The 16,741-nt window shown below is 38.2% G+C and overlaps 1 protein-coding gene across 1 annotated transcript in view; it reads right to left on the bottom strand.

The window, feature by feature from the left end:
• Nucleotides 1-2,997: 2,997 nt before the first annotated feature.
• The window catches only part of LOC139130955 (prokineticin receptor 1-like), a 39,231-nt gene continuing 25,487 nt past the window's right edge, over nt 2,998-16,741 (bottom strand). Inside the window, exon 2 of the mRNA XM_070696811.1 lies at nt 2,998-4,564. Coding sequence (XP_070552912.1) covers nt 4,090-4,564 — 475 coding nt within the window. The 3' untranslated portion in view covers nt 2,998-4,089. The remainder of the gene's footprint in view (nt 4,565-16,741) is intronic.

The raw sequence follows: 16,741 nt of genomic DNA, 5'->3' as shown, positions 1-16,741 counted from the left end.
CATGTTCATTACAGAACTCATTAAACAGATATCTTGTGTGCAATTTATGCCGAATTTCTAAAAATCTTCATATTGAGGTATTGACTAATATGTACATTGTCATCGCCAAAAGAGTACTCTCTGTCTCTGTCTCAGTCTGTCTGTCTGTCTGATACATACATTGGGAGATTGCTATGACACGTCTAGCAGTGCTATAATCCAGCATTTATGCCTTATTCTATGCACATATAGGTTATAAAAATTTTTTTCATCTCAGGCATGTACATAATACCTAAATTTATGAGTATACTTTTATATCTACACATTAACTCACAATATTTTCGGAAACATATCTATGTAGTCAGTCAAAAACATCGGTACTAAAATCAATCATTTCATGTTTAAGTAACAGGAAGCGAACTCGTTCAAAAGAATTAATTTGTGCTTCAATTTCGTTTCCGTACTGAGACTTCTTCCGAGAATTTTCATTAAGACCTACTCGCTCATTAGTCAATGGAATGTTCGACTCACTTACCGTGGAAACAAGATGAAGGTATCCGATCGGTATTAATTAGGACAGATTTCAGCGATGTTGCCGTAAGAACAGTTAATTATTGGAAGCGGTTTTGTGACCTGTGTACGTCATGGTGATGTTGCTCCCGCGATTTGCCTCAGAATTTGTAGCAGTTGTAGTGATCTGCTGAAATCAAGGATCTTTTACTTCACCGTAGATATTTAAAGGGTGGCCGTCACGTGATATTTGTGCTCGATGATTTCTCCTAGATTTTCTTTTGGAGTTAATGACACACAAGAGGTGTTGTAACAATCGTTTACTGAACAATACAGGTTATCTGTTCGAAACAGAGCAATGGTCAAAATCTCGTTTAGTGACATGTTATATTTATTAAATGTCCCATGTATCGAAAGTCACGCGCCTCCAAGGAGTCAATAGGACGTAGCGGGTCGCATACTCACAATTTGACTTTGAGTGACCCCGAACTATTTTTAAACTTGACCCTTAGGGATATAAATAGATCAAGTTACATGTTGACAAATGAAACACTGTTTTTTTAACAATAAAAATTGATAAACCGCATTTCAGTGATTTAAAGATATCAATGCACTTTTCGATGATAAAAATAGTTCTAATTTTTAACGGTCTCACTCTATCATGGAAATAAAGTATATGACTGTCATTTGCATGTAAACCTAACATTTCGAGTGAAACTATGTAAAGAGACATGTAATAACAACATTACAGCCCATACACTGATACATGGGAATATACCCTAGAGGCAGGAAACCAAATGCGCTCCTGGCGTCGGGAAAATGGTCACCTCGGGCATATAGTCTCTTTTTAGGGATATATATATATATATATATATATATATATATATATATATATATATATATATATATATATATATATAAAATCAGAAAAGCTACAAATTCTCAATGCTTACAATCAAAACTGTTAAACAAACGCTCTGAGTTGGTTTCAAAATGTCGCCACAACAACAATTATTTTTTATATATTGATTCTATTTTTACTACACAATCTTTATGATCATCCTGGTAATGATTATCATCAATATTAACATCTTTGTCATCGTTGTTGTTTTCGTCATCATAATCGTCATCAATGGCATGGTCACTACCAACACATCGTAACAACAATCATTCATTACTCATCGGCTCACATTTACCATTAAAAAGATTAATATAGTTTCATTTTGTTGCTCAAGGCAACTTTTGGCCACCTAGCTAGCTTACTATTATCAGACTTCGTTTTGTTATGTCTGTTTATATCCTAACGATTTTACAAGTTGTGCATACACTGTCGAGAGCGCAGTACTCGCCTTAATATATTCTCTCCAGTTCTTCTGAGAACATACGCCTCAAGTCTGGGTTTTGAGAGTCGGAGACAACCTAGTCAACTGTTTTGCCCAGACTTTGGCATCCGTCTGTAGAAGAGTTTCTTGTGTCGTTACTGCATCAGATACAACCCAGACCGTCCGTGTTCGTCAGCATGAACTGAAGGTACACGGTTTTGACGCTATCTTGCTTGCTATAATGTTTTACCTATATGTCTGATTCAAGCGCTCACTGGAAAATTGATGTTAGCACCATTGATGTTAGCTTTGAAACGTAAGGTCTTCCAATTCATATATCAACATACATATAGAAAGTAGCACATGGTTCAAACGATGATTCTGCTGTAAATGCCGCTTAAGAGACATTTACAAAAGCTAACAAGGATTAAAGCACTAGTCCTAATCATACTAATAAGCAGAGTCTAATAGAGCTAGTTATAAAGAAATGATATACTTTCTAGTGCAAATTAGCCTACAGGTTTGTGAATATTTGAATCGGAAAAGTACAAACAACATTTACATGGATTAATAATACTGTTTCATCATTGTAAAAACGTGACTTTCATCATTGTCTCTCTAAGGTTTTCTCTGTCAATTAACTAAATACATATTATAACTAATCGTTCCGGCCAGCGGAAGTTTTTCTGATTCAGCTTCTCATTCAAGCAGTGATAGGTTGGCAATCGAGAATAATAAACACAGAAAAAGAACTGAAGAAAAGAGCTGTACAAAGCATTTTTAAGCACTGCGATGAAACGAGATCCCTTGCGCAGATATTATGCTCACGAGATGCCCGTTATAAACACGATTTCTGTAACGGGTAAATTTGTTCCCATACTTCACATCTACTTTTCTCTCATTTGAAAAAGAATGAAAAGTACGTTTACTTTTAGTACATATCACACGATACATTCTATATGGTGATCTTTTTTAAAGTTATAGCTCATCTTGTAGCCACTGAATACTATAATTTCCGAACTCGTGATTCATCCTAGGGATTTAATATACATATGAAACATCATTATAATAAGCTTATTTGTATTCATATTTTCTCGCATTGGGGGAGAAAAGAACCCCATGCAGAAATTCACTAACTCCACCTTAGCCCGTTGCCGTGTGGAATTATTGTCTCAGGTCCCATGAATCCATGAGAGAATTGGCATCGTATTTTATTGTAGAAAACACCATTGTCATCAATAACTTTCTTTGATTTATATCATTCCCCTTCGAAAAACATAGTCCACATCCTCTCATATATACACATGTAATTATATACGAAACATGTTGATACTGATGAAAGTTTTCTTCTCACTCCTCTAACAGCTTTTAGTATTAATAATTTGGCGATGTATTAGTCAAAATAACCGCATGGCATCATGCTTTGGCCAATCTTCATATATATTAGTCACCAACGGGGAGTGCACAAATCTATTCACTTTGAAATGTGTCGTCTGCCCGCGCAGATTTATAGTACGCGACCGCCCATTCGTCAAATAATAGACGCGGCTTTTGCGCGGGGCAGCAAATGACCATTGAGCATTCGTCAAACGAAACTACATTTCGCTCGCGTGACAATACAGAGCGTGAGAACAAATTGACCCCACAATGGTGTTCTTACACTCCTATAGCGTACTAGGAATATGAAAAATAATCTTTTTCCCATATCTTCGAGAGTATTCTTCATGACTGGTACTCTGAGTGTTTAGAGTAATGGCTGTAATTCTTTGAAATTCACTGTAATTGACATCCATCGTGAAATTTGGCGGATTGACCTTTGGCGGATTGAAATTTCAAAATAAAGGTTCGAAATACCCTAATTTGGTATTTGACATATGTTTACTATTGCTGTACATTGCTAATTTCTCTAACACCATTAAAGTTCTCGTGGATGAATGTTTTTTCAAAGTCATTTCACGCATTTGTTTTATAATCATTCTAGTTTCGGCCCATCGCCTGTTTCTAGTTTGTCTGGCACTGTTCCGTTCGCGATGCTTTATTGACTTTCATATTCTCGTCGACTTCGAACTTTTGCTGGAGATGGAACTACCCCTGCGGGCTGACGTGCGTATGCCAGCCAGACTCCCAAGCCCTCTCCTCTTCAAGTGGTTATTGAAACCTACGAAGGCCTTCAGCATGGCCCAGCTCTCCTTGCGATAGGTCTCGTTCAGCACGTAGAAAACAACGGTGTTCACGATACCGTTGACCATAGCGATGGATTCCACCACGTAGAACATGGTCATGTTGTTGTTTGGTTGATCAGTATGCGATCGTTGAAGTGCACGGCGATGTTGTACGCGTGGTACGGACCCCAGCAGACGCCGAAGGACACCACAACGGTCACCAGCATGCGTATCGTCTTCTTCCTGGGGTCCATGACAACCTCCCGCTGCTGCTGCGTCACGTAACCCGGGGTCCGACGGAACCAGACCTTCTTCACGATGCACAGGTAGCCAAAGGTCATCAGGAACATTGGCATCAGATACTCGAAGACGGCGAGCAAGACGATGTATGCCTGTGCGGCCAGCCTCCGGGTCCAAAACTCGCCGCAATAACGCACCTCGTTGTAGTCTTTGTCGAAGCCGCTGCTGACCCTGGCGTACATAGGCGTTGGTATGGCAATCACAAGTGACACTACCCATATCATTATGGATATCACTAACACGGCACCTTTCTGCAGGCGTGGTTTAAGAGGATGAAATATGACGTAGTACCTGGAAGGAAACACAAGAGCACGATTCTATTCAATAACTATGTATGACAACTATATCAATAGACGATAAATACACACAAATCAATGAATGAATAAATGTGATATATATATATATATATATATATATATATATATATATATATATATATATATATATATATATATATATATATATATATATATATATAAAAGTGTGTTTCAAGGTTCTTTCTATATTGCGTCATTTAAGTCCTTGTCGATTGTTTAGTCCGCTGCCACAAGAAAGAAATCGTGAACGTCGTCACATCAATTTATATGAATGTTTGTCTCCGGTGTCATGAAATTTGATAATCACAGATGCAAGGAGTTGTTTATATACAATAAATTGTTATTAATACCCAAACGACATCGAATTAAATAAATCAATATTGTCTAAGGTATCGTCTATGACTGCAAAGTGACATTTTAGTTCGAGTTGTTTTTTGTATGAATTTCGAGGACATCAGTTGCCAAACTGCGTATGTTCACAGTAAAAACAATGTTTAGGAACACGATCAGCCCTGAGTCAGTGCCTGTTACAGTAAAACTCAAAAATATACACACATATACTCATTTCCCATTTAGATGCAAGAAATGATCTTAACAATGCAGTGTTATGAAAATGGTGAAATCTTAATTTCGACTTCAACTGTAAGGAAGATCAGAAAGTGAATTCAGCTGCGATAAACCATTGATGGGATATACACCACCTGGCAACTGTTTTTATCCGTCTGCCCATCCCTCTGAGTCGTATAATTTTCGCTCACTTAATGGTATATATAGGACTGGCAAACCTTTTATGTAAACGCAATCAGTTTCCATTTACTTACAAAGCTCACTTGCGTTTTCAAAGATTATGGTCATATTACGACTTAGTGTCCACATGATGTACAAAGAAATAATTGTGAATAAAATTCATGGACAAAAATGTCTGGACTAGAAAGCTTTATCAAGCTTGAAATCAATTACTTAATATGTCTTATTAGTTTCGTTTTATTTTCAATAATTATACACTCGTCGATGTACATAAAGAAGTTCTACAGTAGCTGTAAGTCGTCGGAACTGCACTCAAAGGTCGTACGGGAGCCATAATACCAATGAAAACTGATGGTGATTGATGAACGTTAAAACATGTCTGTCATAATTGACATCGTATGATTTAAATGTTGCAGCTATGATGATAAGATGCATCTAGATATCGTGCACGAAATACATTATTTGTAAAATTGAAACTCGCACAGGCGCAGTTTCGACGACGGTTTCTCTTTAAGTTTGACCATAAGTACTCCTTCTTTCTCTACTCTTAAAACTTCTTAATGACTTATACAACGCCAGATGGTTTGTTTGAAAGACCGCTGTAATTTGTTTGGTGAGTATACGTTTTCAACACACCCTTTGACCGAGCAGATGATAATGGATATTGGATATGACGTGAGTTGGTCTCAAAGTACCTTAAAAGTGATTTGCCATTGATACTGAAGAAAATGGAAACCTAAACGATAACTACGCGATATCGATCATCAAAAATTAATCATAAAAGACATCGCCGCAGGACAATCTATAGCGGAGAAATCCCGACCGACCAGCAAACCTTATTGCCAAACACGTGCATTTAAGATAACGATGATGATGAATTTACTCTTCGCACCAGGCTCATACAGCGGTTAGATATCTCTGTCGTTTAAACCCGCACTTTTTACTTAAAAGGGAAGAAATTTAAACACTGAAACAACTAACATAAACAATCTCTCTTTCCCTCCCCCTCCCTCTCTGCCCCTCTCTATCTCTGTCTGTCTCTCCCTCACACACAAAACACATACAGAGTCACACAGATAATTTATTACTGCTATTTTATTATAGTCGTCACAAATAATGCTTAACGTTGTTCATGTTTGATTTTTTTCCAGTGGGTGAGCAAGTGACCAATTTTACCAGCAGAGGGAAGCCAGACGCAGGTAAAAGGCCGGACAGAAGGAAGCGAACTTGGATAATTACCTTAGGTTAACGAACTTCTCGAAAGTGGGTCACTTTAGATTTCTTTCAACTATTATGTTGAATGTTTGTCTATTATCTACTGATATGTGAATTTCTCTACACATGTTTCAGTATACTGTATATAAGCGCGTATGTCTAGTTTGCGACTTTGCTCGGCCATCATTTTGATGTAGGTTGGAAAAGACGGTAATTTAAATCAAATCTAGGCAATTGAATTTGGATATCTGCGCAACAACCCCACAACTCAAGTTTTTGGAGATGAAGAAGAATACAGTCTGAAGTGACTGACTTTGATTCCGTTTCATTATATCTATTACGGTTTGGCGATTTCGATTAAAGTCATATTGGCAGTTCAAGTTGACATAATTTTGTGATCTTACGGAGCCTCCTAGCGTCCACATATTCATGGGCGGTTTGTGGCGAAGAAGTTAGATTTTAGAGCTCAAATTACAGCGCTGATTTTGTATCGGAAAGATTGCCTTGACACATGGACGGGTTGGCAATAAAGTGAGTGCTGTGGCCGTAACATTTTGAATAAATTCTTAGACAGGTGTTTACAAGAAATACCATATAATCGATGTTGGGTATACACTGCATACACTGCAACAGAACGAAAACCTCAGTTGTTCTGTCTTAGAATACACCTTCCACCGTTAGTTGGATTGGATTCAAGTTGGATTCAAGCTTTCGCAAGAAGTTATATTGGACTTATAGAAACGGACCATTTCGCTATCGGGTCGGGGAAACCAAGCTACCTTGCGAACAAAATTGAAGGCAGGGGTTATACTTGCCATCTCACGATATACGTGAAAATAGGGGACAATCAGAGTGTCGATGTTACAATGAACATGGCCATAGCCTACTTTTCCTAAAGAAGGTAACGGTTTCTTTGACCGTACTTGAAAAGAAAATTCAAAAGATCTGTACATGCACCGGTCTATGAAGTTGATGCTGGTTCAATGGCCTAAACACAGTCTGAAGAACTATAAGACGAGAGATAAATTCAATAAACCATAGACAATGGGGAAAGAAATGAACAAGTACGCTCTGATTGGTGATTGGGAAGCAACATAATCTTTTATTTATACAAAGTGTGGTAGTGACTAATAAGTGGTTATGCCAATCAAATTATTATTGATGGTTAATATTCATTGAAAAAGTATTCTGTGAAGTAAAAATGGAGATTTCAAGTCGTTACTGATCATGAAGCGAGTCATGTCAGGAATAACGGAACAACTTGTTTGGAGATATATCCCTGACATTAGCGGGTTGCAGCTATGTGGTTGACGAGCGACGTTAAACACCGGTTATTAAAATCAGACTCTGTAAATGTTGCTTTCTGTCAGCCATGAATGTGAAACACTTTGGTTACTTTAATGGTAAAATATTAAATCTTCTATTTTCACGAAACGAGATAGTGAAAAGGTCATTCACGGGCTTAAAGTTGGTCGGAACACAAAAAGCGGAAAAGAGAAGTTATGTATTGAAGTGTATTGTAAAAAAGTAAGCGCCCAAAATAGTAAGAGGGCTGCTGCAGTGGGCGAAGAAGTGCCGGACGTGAGCCCAGCCCACGTGGAGCCGCCGCAGGTGCTGATCTTCGTGGAAGTAGCAAATATTCAGCGCTTGCTGAAACCGATTTGTTTTGTCAATCCCTGTCTCCTGGAATCCTATTGGAACAAAACGATCGCTAAACTGGCAAGAACGTTGTAGAGTATATCTAGAATTCTTAAAGTTGTGCGCCAAATTTAGCGAGTCATACTGAGTTAGTTTCTGAGCCAAAAACCATCAATCATTACGTCATTCCGAGGGCTATTGGTTATCCCGAGAGCACGTTTCGACCAAATGATATCTCCTTTGGTCAGTTTTCATATCTTATATACCGTAATAGATTCGAAGTTGGAGCAACATGATTTAACCTTGCAGGGTTGTTTCTATTTTTGTCGAAACTAAGGCTGGGCAGCATAATGTACCATCTGCAACTTCAAGGCAATAAATTTGAATGAAACAAAAACACAATCGATAATGGATGTAAAGGAGGAAGCCACGATGATTTTTCCTAAAGGGAAAGGAGGTAAGGTTTTTCTGACACAAAATAACATTCTAAAATGGGTGACCATGACCCTTTGTAACACTCACTTGACCGAAAAGTACAGCTCACTCTGCAACTGTCGACCATGACTCCGATGTATAACATTCACTTAAGAAAGCGTATATACGTCTCAAAGTTGTCATAATGCGAATAAGAAAGCGTACAATCGTTTATACAACATGCTAAAAGTAGTTATTAATGATAAATAACATTAAGTAGACAGTCGCAGTGAATGTAAACTTTGTGGAAAGCAACCTCTTTCCAGTATATAGGCAATTCAATGCAGATGTTTTCAAATCTGTAGCAAACAGGGACTCGTATCTACACCGAAACGGAAAACCGTTTTACCCCGAAGTAAAGAGTGTCCCACTTGGTATCAAAACTAAACATACCGTGTCTTAGAGATTTTCTCCGGTGAGTTTTCTCAGTTCAGCCCTTGAAGATTTTTTTGTTTCCCTTGTTAACCCGAAATTGCTTTCTGACAAAGTGTAGCAACAAACAAACAAACAGGCAAATTCACTTTGTCACATATCCATTTATAACCTCTTTCTAAAATTTCTTCACTTAAGCAAATTCAGACTCCTGTAAAATGAGACTAATGTGGAATTAATCATCTTACCCGCGATTATTTTTTTATATAATTTGGTGACTGATTGCTGTTCAAAGTTCAACCTTTTTGTCGGCTTTGAAATGAAATAGCTCCAAATGTAAACACGCCCCTTTTAAGTGCGAAAAAACAAAGACGGCATTCATAATTTAACAAAGTTAAGGGCAACAAATCTAAAACATAGGACAGTTTAAATGATGCATAAAGTGTATCGAATAACATGCAAAAACATTTAGAAGAAGCCTTTGCATATGTTTTTTATTGATTAAAGGTCCCTCTGTCAGGGCCATGGTCCACCGGTTTGTTCAGTTCGAAGAAGTCGATTAGCCTGAATTATACTTGTATAAATTGCGTTACTATCGTCATATTTGCATAATGATACAGTCTAAAATATCTGAGAATCTCTTTCCCGAGCATGCGCAGTGTTACCTGTTCGCCACGCCTGTGTTCGACAAACACTGTTCAAGGCCACACATTCTGACAGTCATTACAGAGGAAGATCTGCCGGTGTATTTATGGATTGAGCACGCCCCTTGGCCAAGCCTTATGGCTGTACACTAATGGAAATGCTTGCAAAGAAAACTACACTACGTGTTTACCTTTTCACTCTGGAGTTTACCTCAAGTGAGCATTTATCATGTAGTATCAGAATTTGACCAATCATAAGGAAATCCGCACAAATTTCAATTTTTATAAACATGCATTTTGATAGCATTTCACAGAATATAGTGATCCACAAAACTGACACTTCTACACACTGGTTTACAGGAAATTATGTAACTCTATTAAGACCCAGTTTATGTCTTTAGGCAAAATCCTCCCTGGGACAATTGGGACACTCCAATGATTTAAAGGCCGGTCTGCTGGTCGTTTGGACTCAGTATCAGAGCCTTGATTTCATGAAGATCGACATTTCAATTTCTTCCATAGAATTAACACTGAGAGCAGCGGCCGTTTGAATTTAAATTGTCGGCAAATTTCGGGTAGTTTGTCACTCTTATCCCAAACTTTGCACGGAGACCAATGATGTTCATTTTTTAGTCTAATAATCTAAGCTATGGTCAAAGGTTTGCTTGAGGAACGTTTGAGTAAACCTTTAATACAATTGTAGAGACGCGCATTGTCCTCAGGTAGTATGGTCCCCGAAAAGGAAAGATATAAACTTTTGCTCGAACTTTCCTAAAGTTAAACTTAAACCATTCACTTTCAAAAGCAAGAATAAAAATAAGTGGTCATCGTGCAAATTCCGGTATCAGAAAAGCAAAGTACCTTAAACTTACGGATATTTGAAATTCAAAATACACGCCATCCCTTCTCAACCCTATCGGGAAAATAAGACGCTTACTCCAAGAGTTTAAACTTAATCTCCACAAGTGGTACATAGGGAAAGCATAATGGAAAACTTTCGGGAGTCCGTATATCTGTCTCCACTCCGAGATGCCTTCTATCATAGGAAATATGATGCTTAAATGAAGAACTAATGCCCCTTGGACCTCGGCCATTTCGTTTTGCAAAACATCAAAAGAGGCACGCTGTGTCAAACAGAATAGCGAGTTCAACGGTCATCGGCTCTGTTCGCTGTCGGAGATGGTAAGGCGTAAGATCAGAACATTTTGTGTTTCCGTTAAAGAAGCCCCAGGAAATAAGGTAGTCGGTCGGGAATATAGTATTCCTTATTTGTTCATTTTTAGTTCAGTGTGACCCCATCAAAAACAGTGAAATTCGGCAAAATCATGCGTGATTCTTGAAAATGAGAAAAATAGTTAGGATCCGGAGGGTTTAAAATAGGGTAGGTCGGGGTTTTTTATTTGGTCTACTTAAAATTCGGGCAACGTGCTCCTTTCCTCCCCCTCGTTTATGTCCACAGGTCTAAATCGATAGTAATCGCCCCTTCTTTGCACTGACCGTGGTGAAGCTGTAATACTTTGTAATCACCAAATCAGATAGATTATCGCGTAAAGTGCATACGCGTGTGTGCCGTTTCTAAGCACTGTCCACTCGCCTTAATTTCACACGGTTAATTTTCTAATAATTCCTGTTTCTGCTAACGTGGTATCACACTTTATCACATCTGACGTCCACTTGAGATGACGACAAAGGTATTTAGCATTTGAGTTTACAAGTCAGGATTTGACAGTCGAGCAGAGTGCAATTTATTATGCTTTTGATTACTTTTGCGCCCAGGTTCCCTGAGTATAAAGACTTACGGAGTCGATATTTGACGCATGCGATCGCCCCATTACGCACGTCTTCTTCACTTTCTTTCGGTTAATCAAAGGAGCATGCAAAGCCTTTAGGGAAATCGACATGGTTGAAGACATTCTTCGATATACATCACATATCATCGTTTCGCTTATCGTTTGGGGGCAGGGGGCTTGGACTGTCACTACGGTACTCTCCCTATTGTAAGCTAATGGGAATAGAGAATATTAAATACTAACTTAACAGTCTTTTGTAAAATTGCGAACCTACACACCAGCGAATGTCATACGCGACTATTACAGCCATTGTCCCGTTGCAAAGAATATGCTAAGTATAATCATTTGTTGCTGGTAATTAACATTCGAAAATCTTTATACTATTTTCAGATTTGCTGTCCAGTCTATGATACCTGGCAATTTAGGTGCGAGATTTTTGCCATAACAGTAACGGTTTGTTTTCCCTGATTAGAAACTTTTTTTCTTCGTTTCGAGATCCTCAAGGATGTGGTAGGAAGGCAACGATACACGTAGAGTGTTAACGTAAGTGCTACATACTGTGAATCATTCAGTTTACGAGTTAGATGTTTTTCTTTTACTGTTGAACATACCCATCCATAAGGCGAAAAGGCATAAGGCGAAGGTCTCAAGGTGTAATGGCATAGAACAAATAGACCTAGCACTTATGATTTACTTTTAAGAGACACAAGTGCCCCGGTTATCTACACTCATCTCATATACTTAATAGCAAAAAGATTTATATATGTAATGAAAATGAATAGTTTGAAACCATCGTTTGCTCTGTATTTGCTACAAATTAAACACAAGTACCGTTTAGAGTACGGAAAAGTGCCCTGGAAAAAGATACATTGTTGTAAATGGATTAAAATACTACCAACAATATATGATCATGCAGACCTGTACGTATACTGTCACACCTTTCTGACAAACACTGTAAAAGTTACCATTATTTTATTGATACAAACAAAACATCTTCATATTCAAAAATGTTTGCATGGCCTATATATTGAGTAAAAAAAAGCACAGCACATAAATTAATATCATGTGCATGGATAATGGAAGGTCAACTTTGTTCATGCATTGGATTGTCAAACGAAGACACAGTTATTATGCCGGTTGAAAATAAAGCCCTTCTACCTGATCTCACAATCGGGTCCCTTGCGTCGTTCAAGAATGATAATAAAACATGACAGTTTGTTTGAAAATCCATCTAAGAAGCAATTACACTTTCATAGCCATGTCGTTCAACACCCCGTTTGCATATTCTTGCCACGTGTTAATACGACATTCTCTTTATTATTAAATTACAATAATATCCTATGGCAAGGAGGTCACTGCAAATGTCGGCAGTGGCCCCCTGCATGGCTATGCAAGGGTTACTCGAAACTAGACATGTTAAGATGAATCTACAGCGTGACTCACATACATTTGTTCTTCGCATATTGAAATTTCATGGATAGGTGTTGATAACACAACCCAGTTTTTCGAATGTTCTCGCAATCTGCCATGCATGCATGTGTACGAAATTTGCAGAAAGGGTCGCCTATCTGTATTCAATATGCATTTATTACTTTCCGAAATCTGCTCGTCCTTTGACTTCAAAAGTTTGCGACTTCTACAACTAGATTTAAAAGTTTGCGATGTTAAGAGTCCAGTGAGAATAACAATTTAGGTTTCCTAGGACATAGTCTGGTGTGATGGGCCTTAAAGTCGAAACAGCAACTAAGAACACAGGTTCTACGGTTGAACTCACTGGATGTGGATGAGACGCCATCTTGATTAAGTATTAAATTGCAATATCCTAAGCAAGGAAAAAGGCGAGCCTCCATGCGATAGAACCGATAAGAGTTGCCATGGACATAACTCGCTTAACAAAGGAAAAAAATCAAAAAGGATCGAATGAGATGCATTGATACTGTGATAAACCTAAGAAAACTAAAGTTAAGCAGTGGAAAGCACCAGGTATATTTGCCTTGTGCCAACCACGTGATATGTTGCCATGAAGAGACAGATTTTACAGCAAAAGCTTTGACTATTTAGGTATTTGTGTACTGATGACTTGCCATGCGTATTTAACCAAAGAAACACATTTGGTATTTCCTTATCAAAGGTAATCTCATATCAACGCAAGTCGATAAACTCATAATCACCGGTTGTGAGGGTTGATTAAATGTTGGTTAGACCAGTAGATTTGCCTCTAAATCGCCTTTTCTACACCATCGAATTTTCCCGGGCCGATGGAGAGAGATACTATGTGAAAAGTGTTTAATGCACAAATTGCGTCCTCTAAATCGATTTGCGCAAGGCACGAAACGAACTCGCGCGAGAGAAACGCAATGACAGCCTACAAACTTACTAAGGCGCCATTAGCTATCCCTTATTGTGTATTTGCCTTTTAAGTTTGAGGCATGGCCATGTCTTTTTGATTCTACAGGTAATTTTGCAGACGGGCAAAACTGTGAAGTGTTCTGACTCGTCAATGTTACAAATGTATACCCTTTCCTTTTACTATCTGTCTGCAGGGGCCAGATCTTGACATGGCATCACATTTTGATGGACAGTATCTAACGTAGATACTAAGAAGCGTGGAAATATAAAAACCAGAGACTGGCGTCGATTTAATCCCTTCCTTCTGACGTCTGAATGTACACATCATATCAAGAGATAAGTTAACTAAAATGTTGCCATAATCACGTATACGGTTCAGGGACCTGAAGTTATCAAGTGCTTGGTTTTAACCAAGCCTACCCAAGCTGACAGAGTTAACACACTGGAGAGTGGAGAGGAAATGAAGTAGCTTTGGGAAGATACAGATAATTAGTTGCTAAAATATGGACATAGTATGTTTCCGTGTTTAGCTGAGACATAGTTTGAAATCAATGTATTAGAGGCTATCCAAAATGTTACTGCTTTTACAGTAGCCGAGGGGTTTTCGATACCCGACTCAGAAAACTCTCTCGACTTCAATAGCTTCGATATGAGCCTTTACAAGCGTTAGACCAGAAAAGTGTTGTTAAAATTTGAGAGGACAATTATCTGTCCCCTAGGTGCGTTCCACCTGAATCAAAAGATAGTTTGTAGCATCTCTTGACGACAAACATTATCCTCTAACATCAAATACACATTTTTGCACTACCTTGTCTGCTACTCTTACGATGAATGCCCTTCTACCCTCAAAGTTCACACCAAAACTTCACTTCTGATCTCGGCAAACTGGATGCTATTCCATCTATACCTACCAAAGGTACATATTCTTTCCGGCGATTAGAAAAAAGTTCAACATCTCTTTTCATTCTATATTGTAATAATAAAAGGCATTGCGATACAGTATAGAGCGAAACTATTGCATAGTATTTTTGTGATATGAAAAAAATCAAAGATGTGTTTGTCTCATTGTTTACTGCCATTGTTAACGAAAACAATGTTTTTTTTTGCTGATAAACAGTATTGTAGGAGCGTGAAATTTGTGTGTTGCTCCTCAGTATTTGACAAAATGAGAGCACAATGGTTCGTCACCTTTCTCCATCGCGAATTATGAGCATAGATTGGTCTGTACATATATTTTTGGGCTCGGTTTGTGAAGTCGGAGTTTGTTTGACATCCGAATGTTCAGGAAGTTGATAATTACTTCCATTTTTCAGTTTTGAACTCGTGACAATTGGCAGCCATATTACACAAAAATCGCACCTTCATGGCGTGAAGTGTTCAGAACGAGGTCAATTTCAATGCGACCATTATTGATCTATATTTATAGTATGGCCATCAATATAGTATCGAAGAAGATATCGATGTCAGGAAGGTGTGAAAGAAATTGTGATGAGACTTTTGTCTCTGTTGAAACGGAACGACGGTTCTTTGAGACGTGACTTGATATTTAAATTATCCTCACCTATGCGAGAAATAAGGTCGGAGAAGGTTGTTAATCAGTGGGACCGAGTTATTATATGCCATTATGTTTACACACGCAAGCACTTAAGTCAACCACGTACAACAACGACAATTTCATGTTGAGACGAGATGAGTTTTGCATGAACTCATTATACCAACGATACAGATATACAAGGTTGAGCTATTTGACAGTACGTTGCAGGGAAAAAGTACAAGACGTGTTTTTTCACTCCATCTGTCGGAGAAGGCTGTCTAATGCTGCATGGATATGTCCATGCAAGACGACGTTTCACCTGGCGGCCGTTTGCTAATATTCACATACAACTGCCGCATCTCTTGATTTTGTTTTTGCAAATTACCAATAAATTTTCGGTTGTTACAGTTTTCCGTTCTTTTTTATTGACCCATCTCGGCGGAGTAACTTTGTCGCCGATACTATCCTCTGTAGGTCCGTGCCTGGTGGTCCATCACTGGGTAACGAATATTGAGTTTTGCTTATTTCGGCTGATCCTATTAGGCTATTCGTCACGCTGTATTTGGTCTGAAAAGGAGCAATCATTTGCGCTAGGATCTACCTGGCAAAGTAACAGTTTTCAGGCGAAATTAAAGACAACAATGCGAACAGGAAAGGGTCGAAAGTTAAAAGAAAAAATGTACAGCGTATTTGAATCTTTCGGAGCTGCCGATTGGTCATTGGTTCCGCGTTATCGGTTTCTATAGGTGATATGTTACCCTACGGACCATTAAAAGTAAGAAAGAAAGAAAACTACTTTATTCAAAAGCGTCTTTCACAATGATCATAGGTTACACTAAAAAACACACACACACACACACAAATCTGCTTCTTTTCAATACGTTACATAAAGGTTCATGCATGAAGCACTTAACAGTCGCCGACCTCTCAATGGCAGACACCGATGTTATTGATTGAAACACAAAACTATCCAAGGAGACAGCTGGTGTTTTACCGGAATGTTTCTATGAATGATTTGATTTTATTAACTAAGTGTGTTGTATGACTTTCTTTTGACCCGCAGTTTATGCATAACATGAGCATTTCATGCGATGGCTTTGTAACGTGTCAGTGAAGAACATCAATTGTGACACGTACATTGTAGGTCATGTGATCACCTTAAGAACTATATAGAAGTTTATGAATGGATCAAGTCTTTTATCTTTAATTCATATGATTGAAGCTACGCTTTTAAGGTATTATTAAAATCTCTATACTTTGACAAAATCGCTAGTGCTCTATCTCTACCGCCTGACAGTATATAACTCCTAGACATAAAACGAGTATTAATTTTTAGAACTAAGAGCCAATACTTGGATTGTGTATCTGGACGACCTCTTGCTTCCAAT

The sequence above is a fragment of the Ptychodera flava genome, chromosome 4 (assembly GCF_041260155.1).
Source record: "Ptychodera flava strain L36383 chromosome 4, AS_Pfla_20210202, whole genome shotgun sequence".
NCBI lineage: Eukaryota > Metazoa > Hemichordata > Enteropneusta > Ptychoderidae > Ptychodera > Ptychodera flava.
The sequence above is the reverse complement of the archived record's forward strand: the minus strand, read 5'-3'. Positions and strand labels throughout refer to the sequence as shown.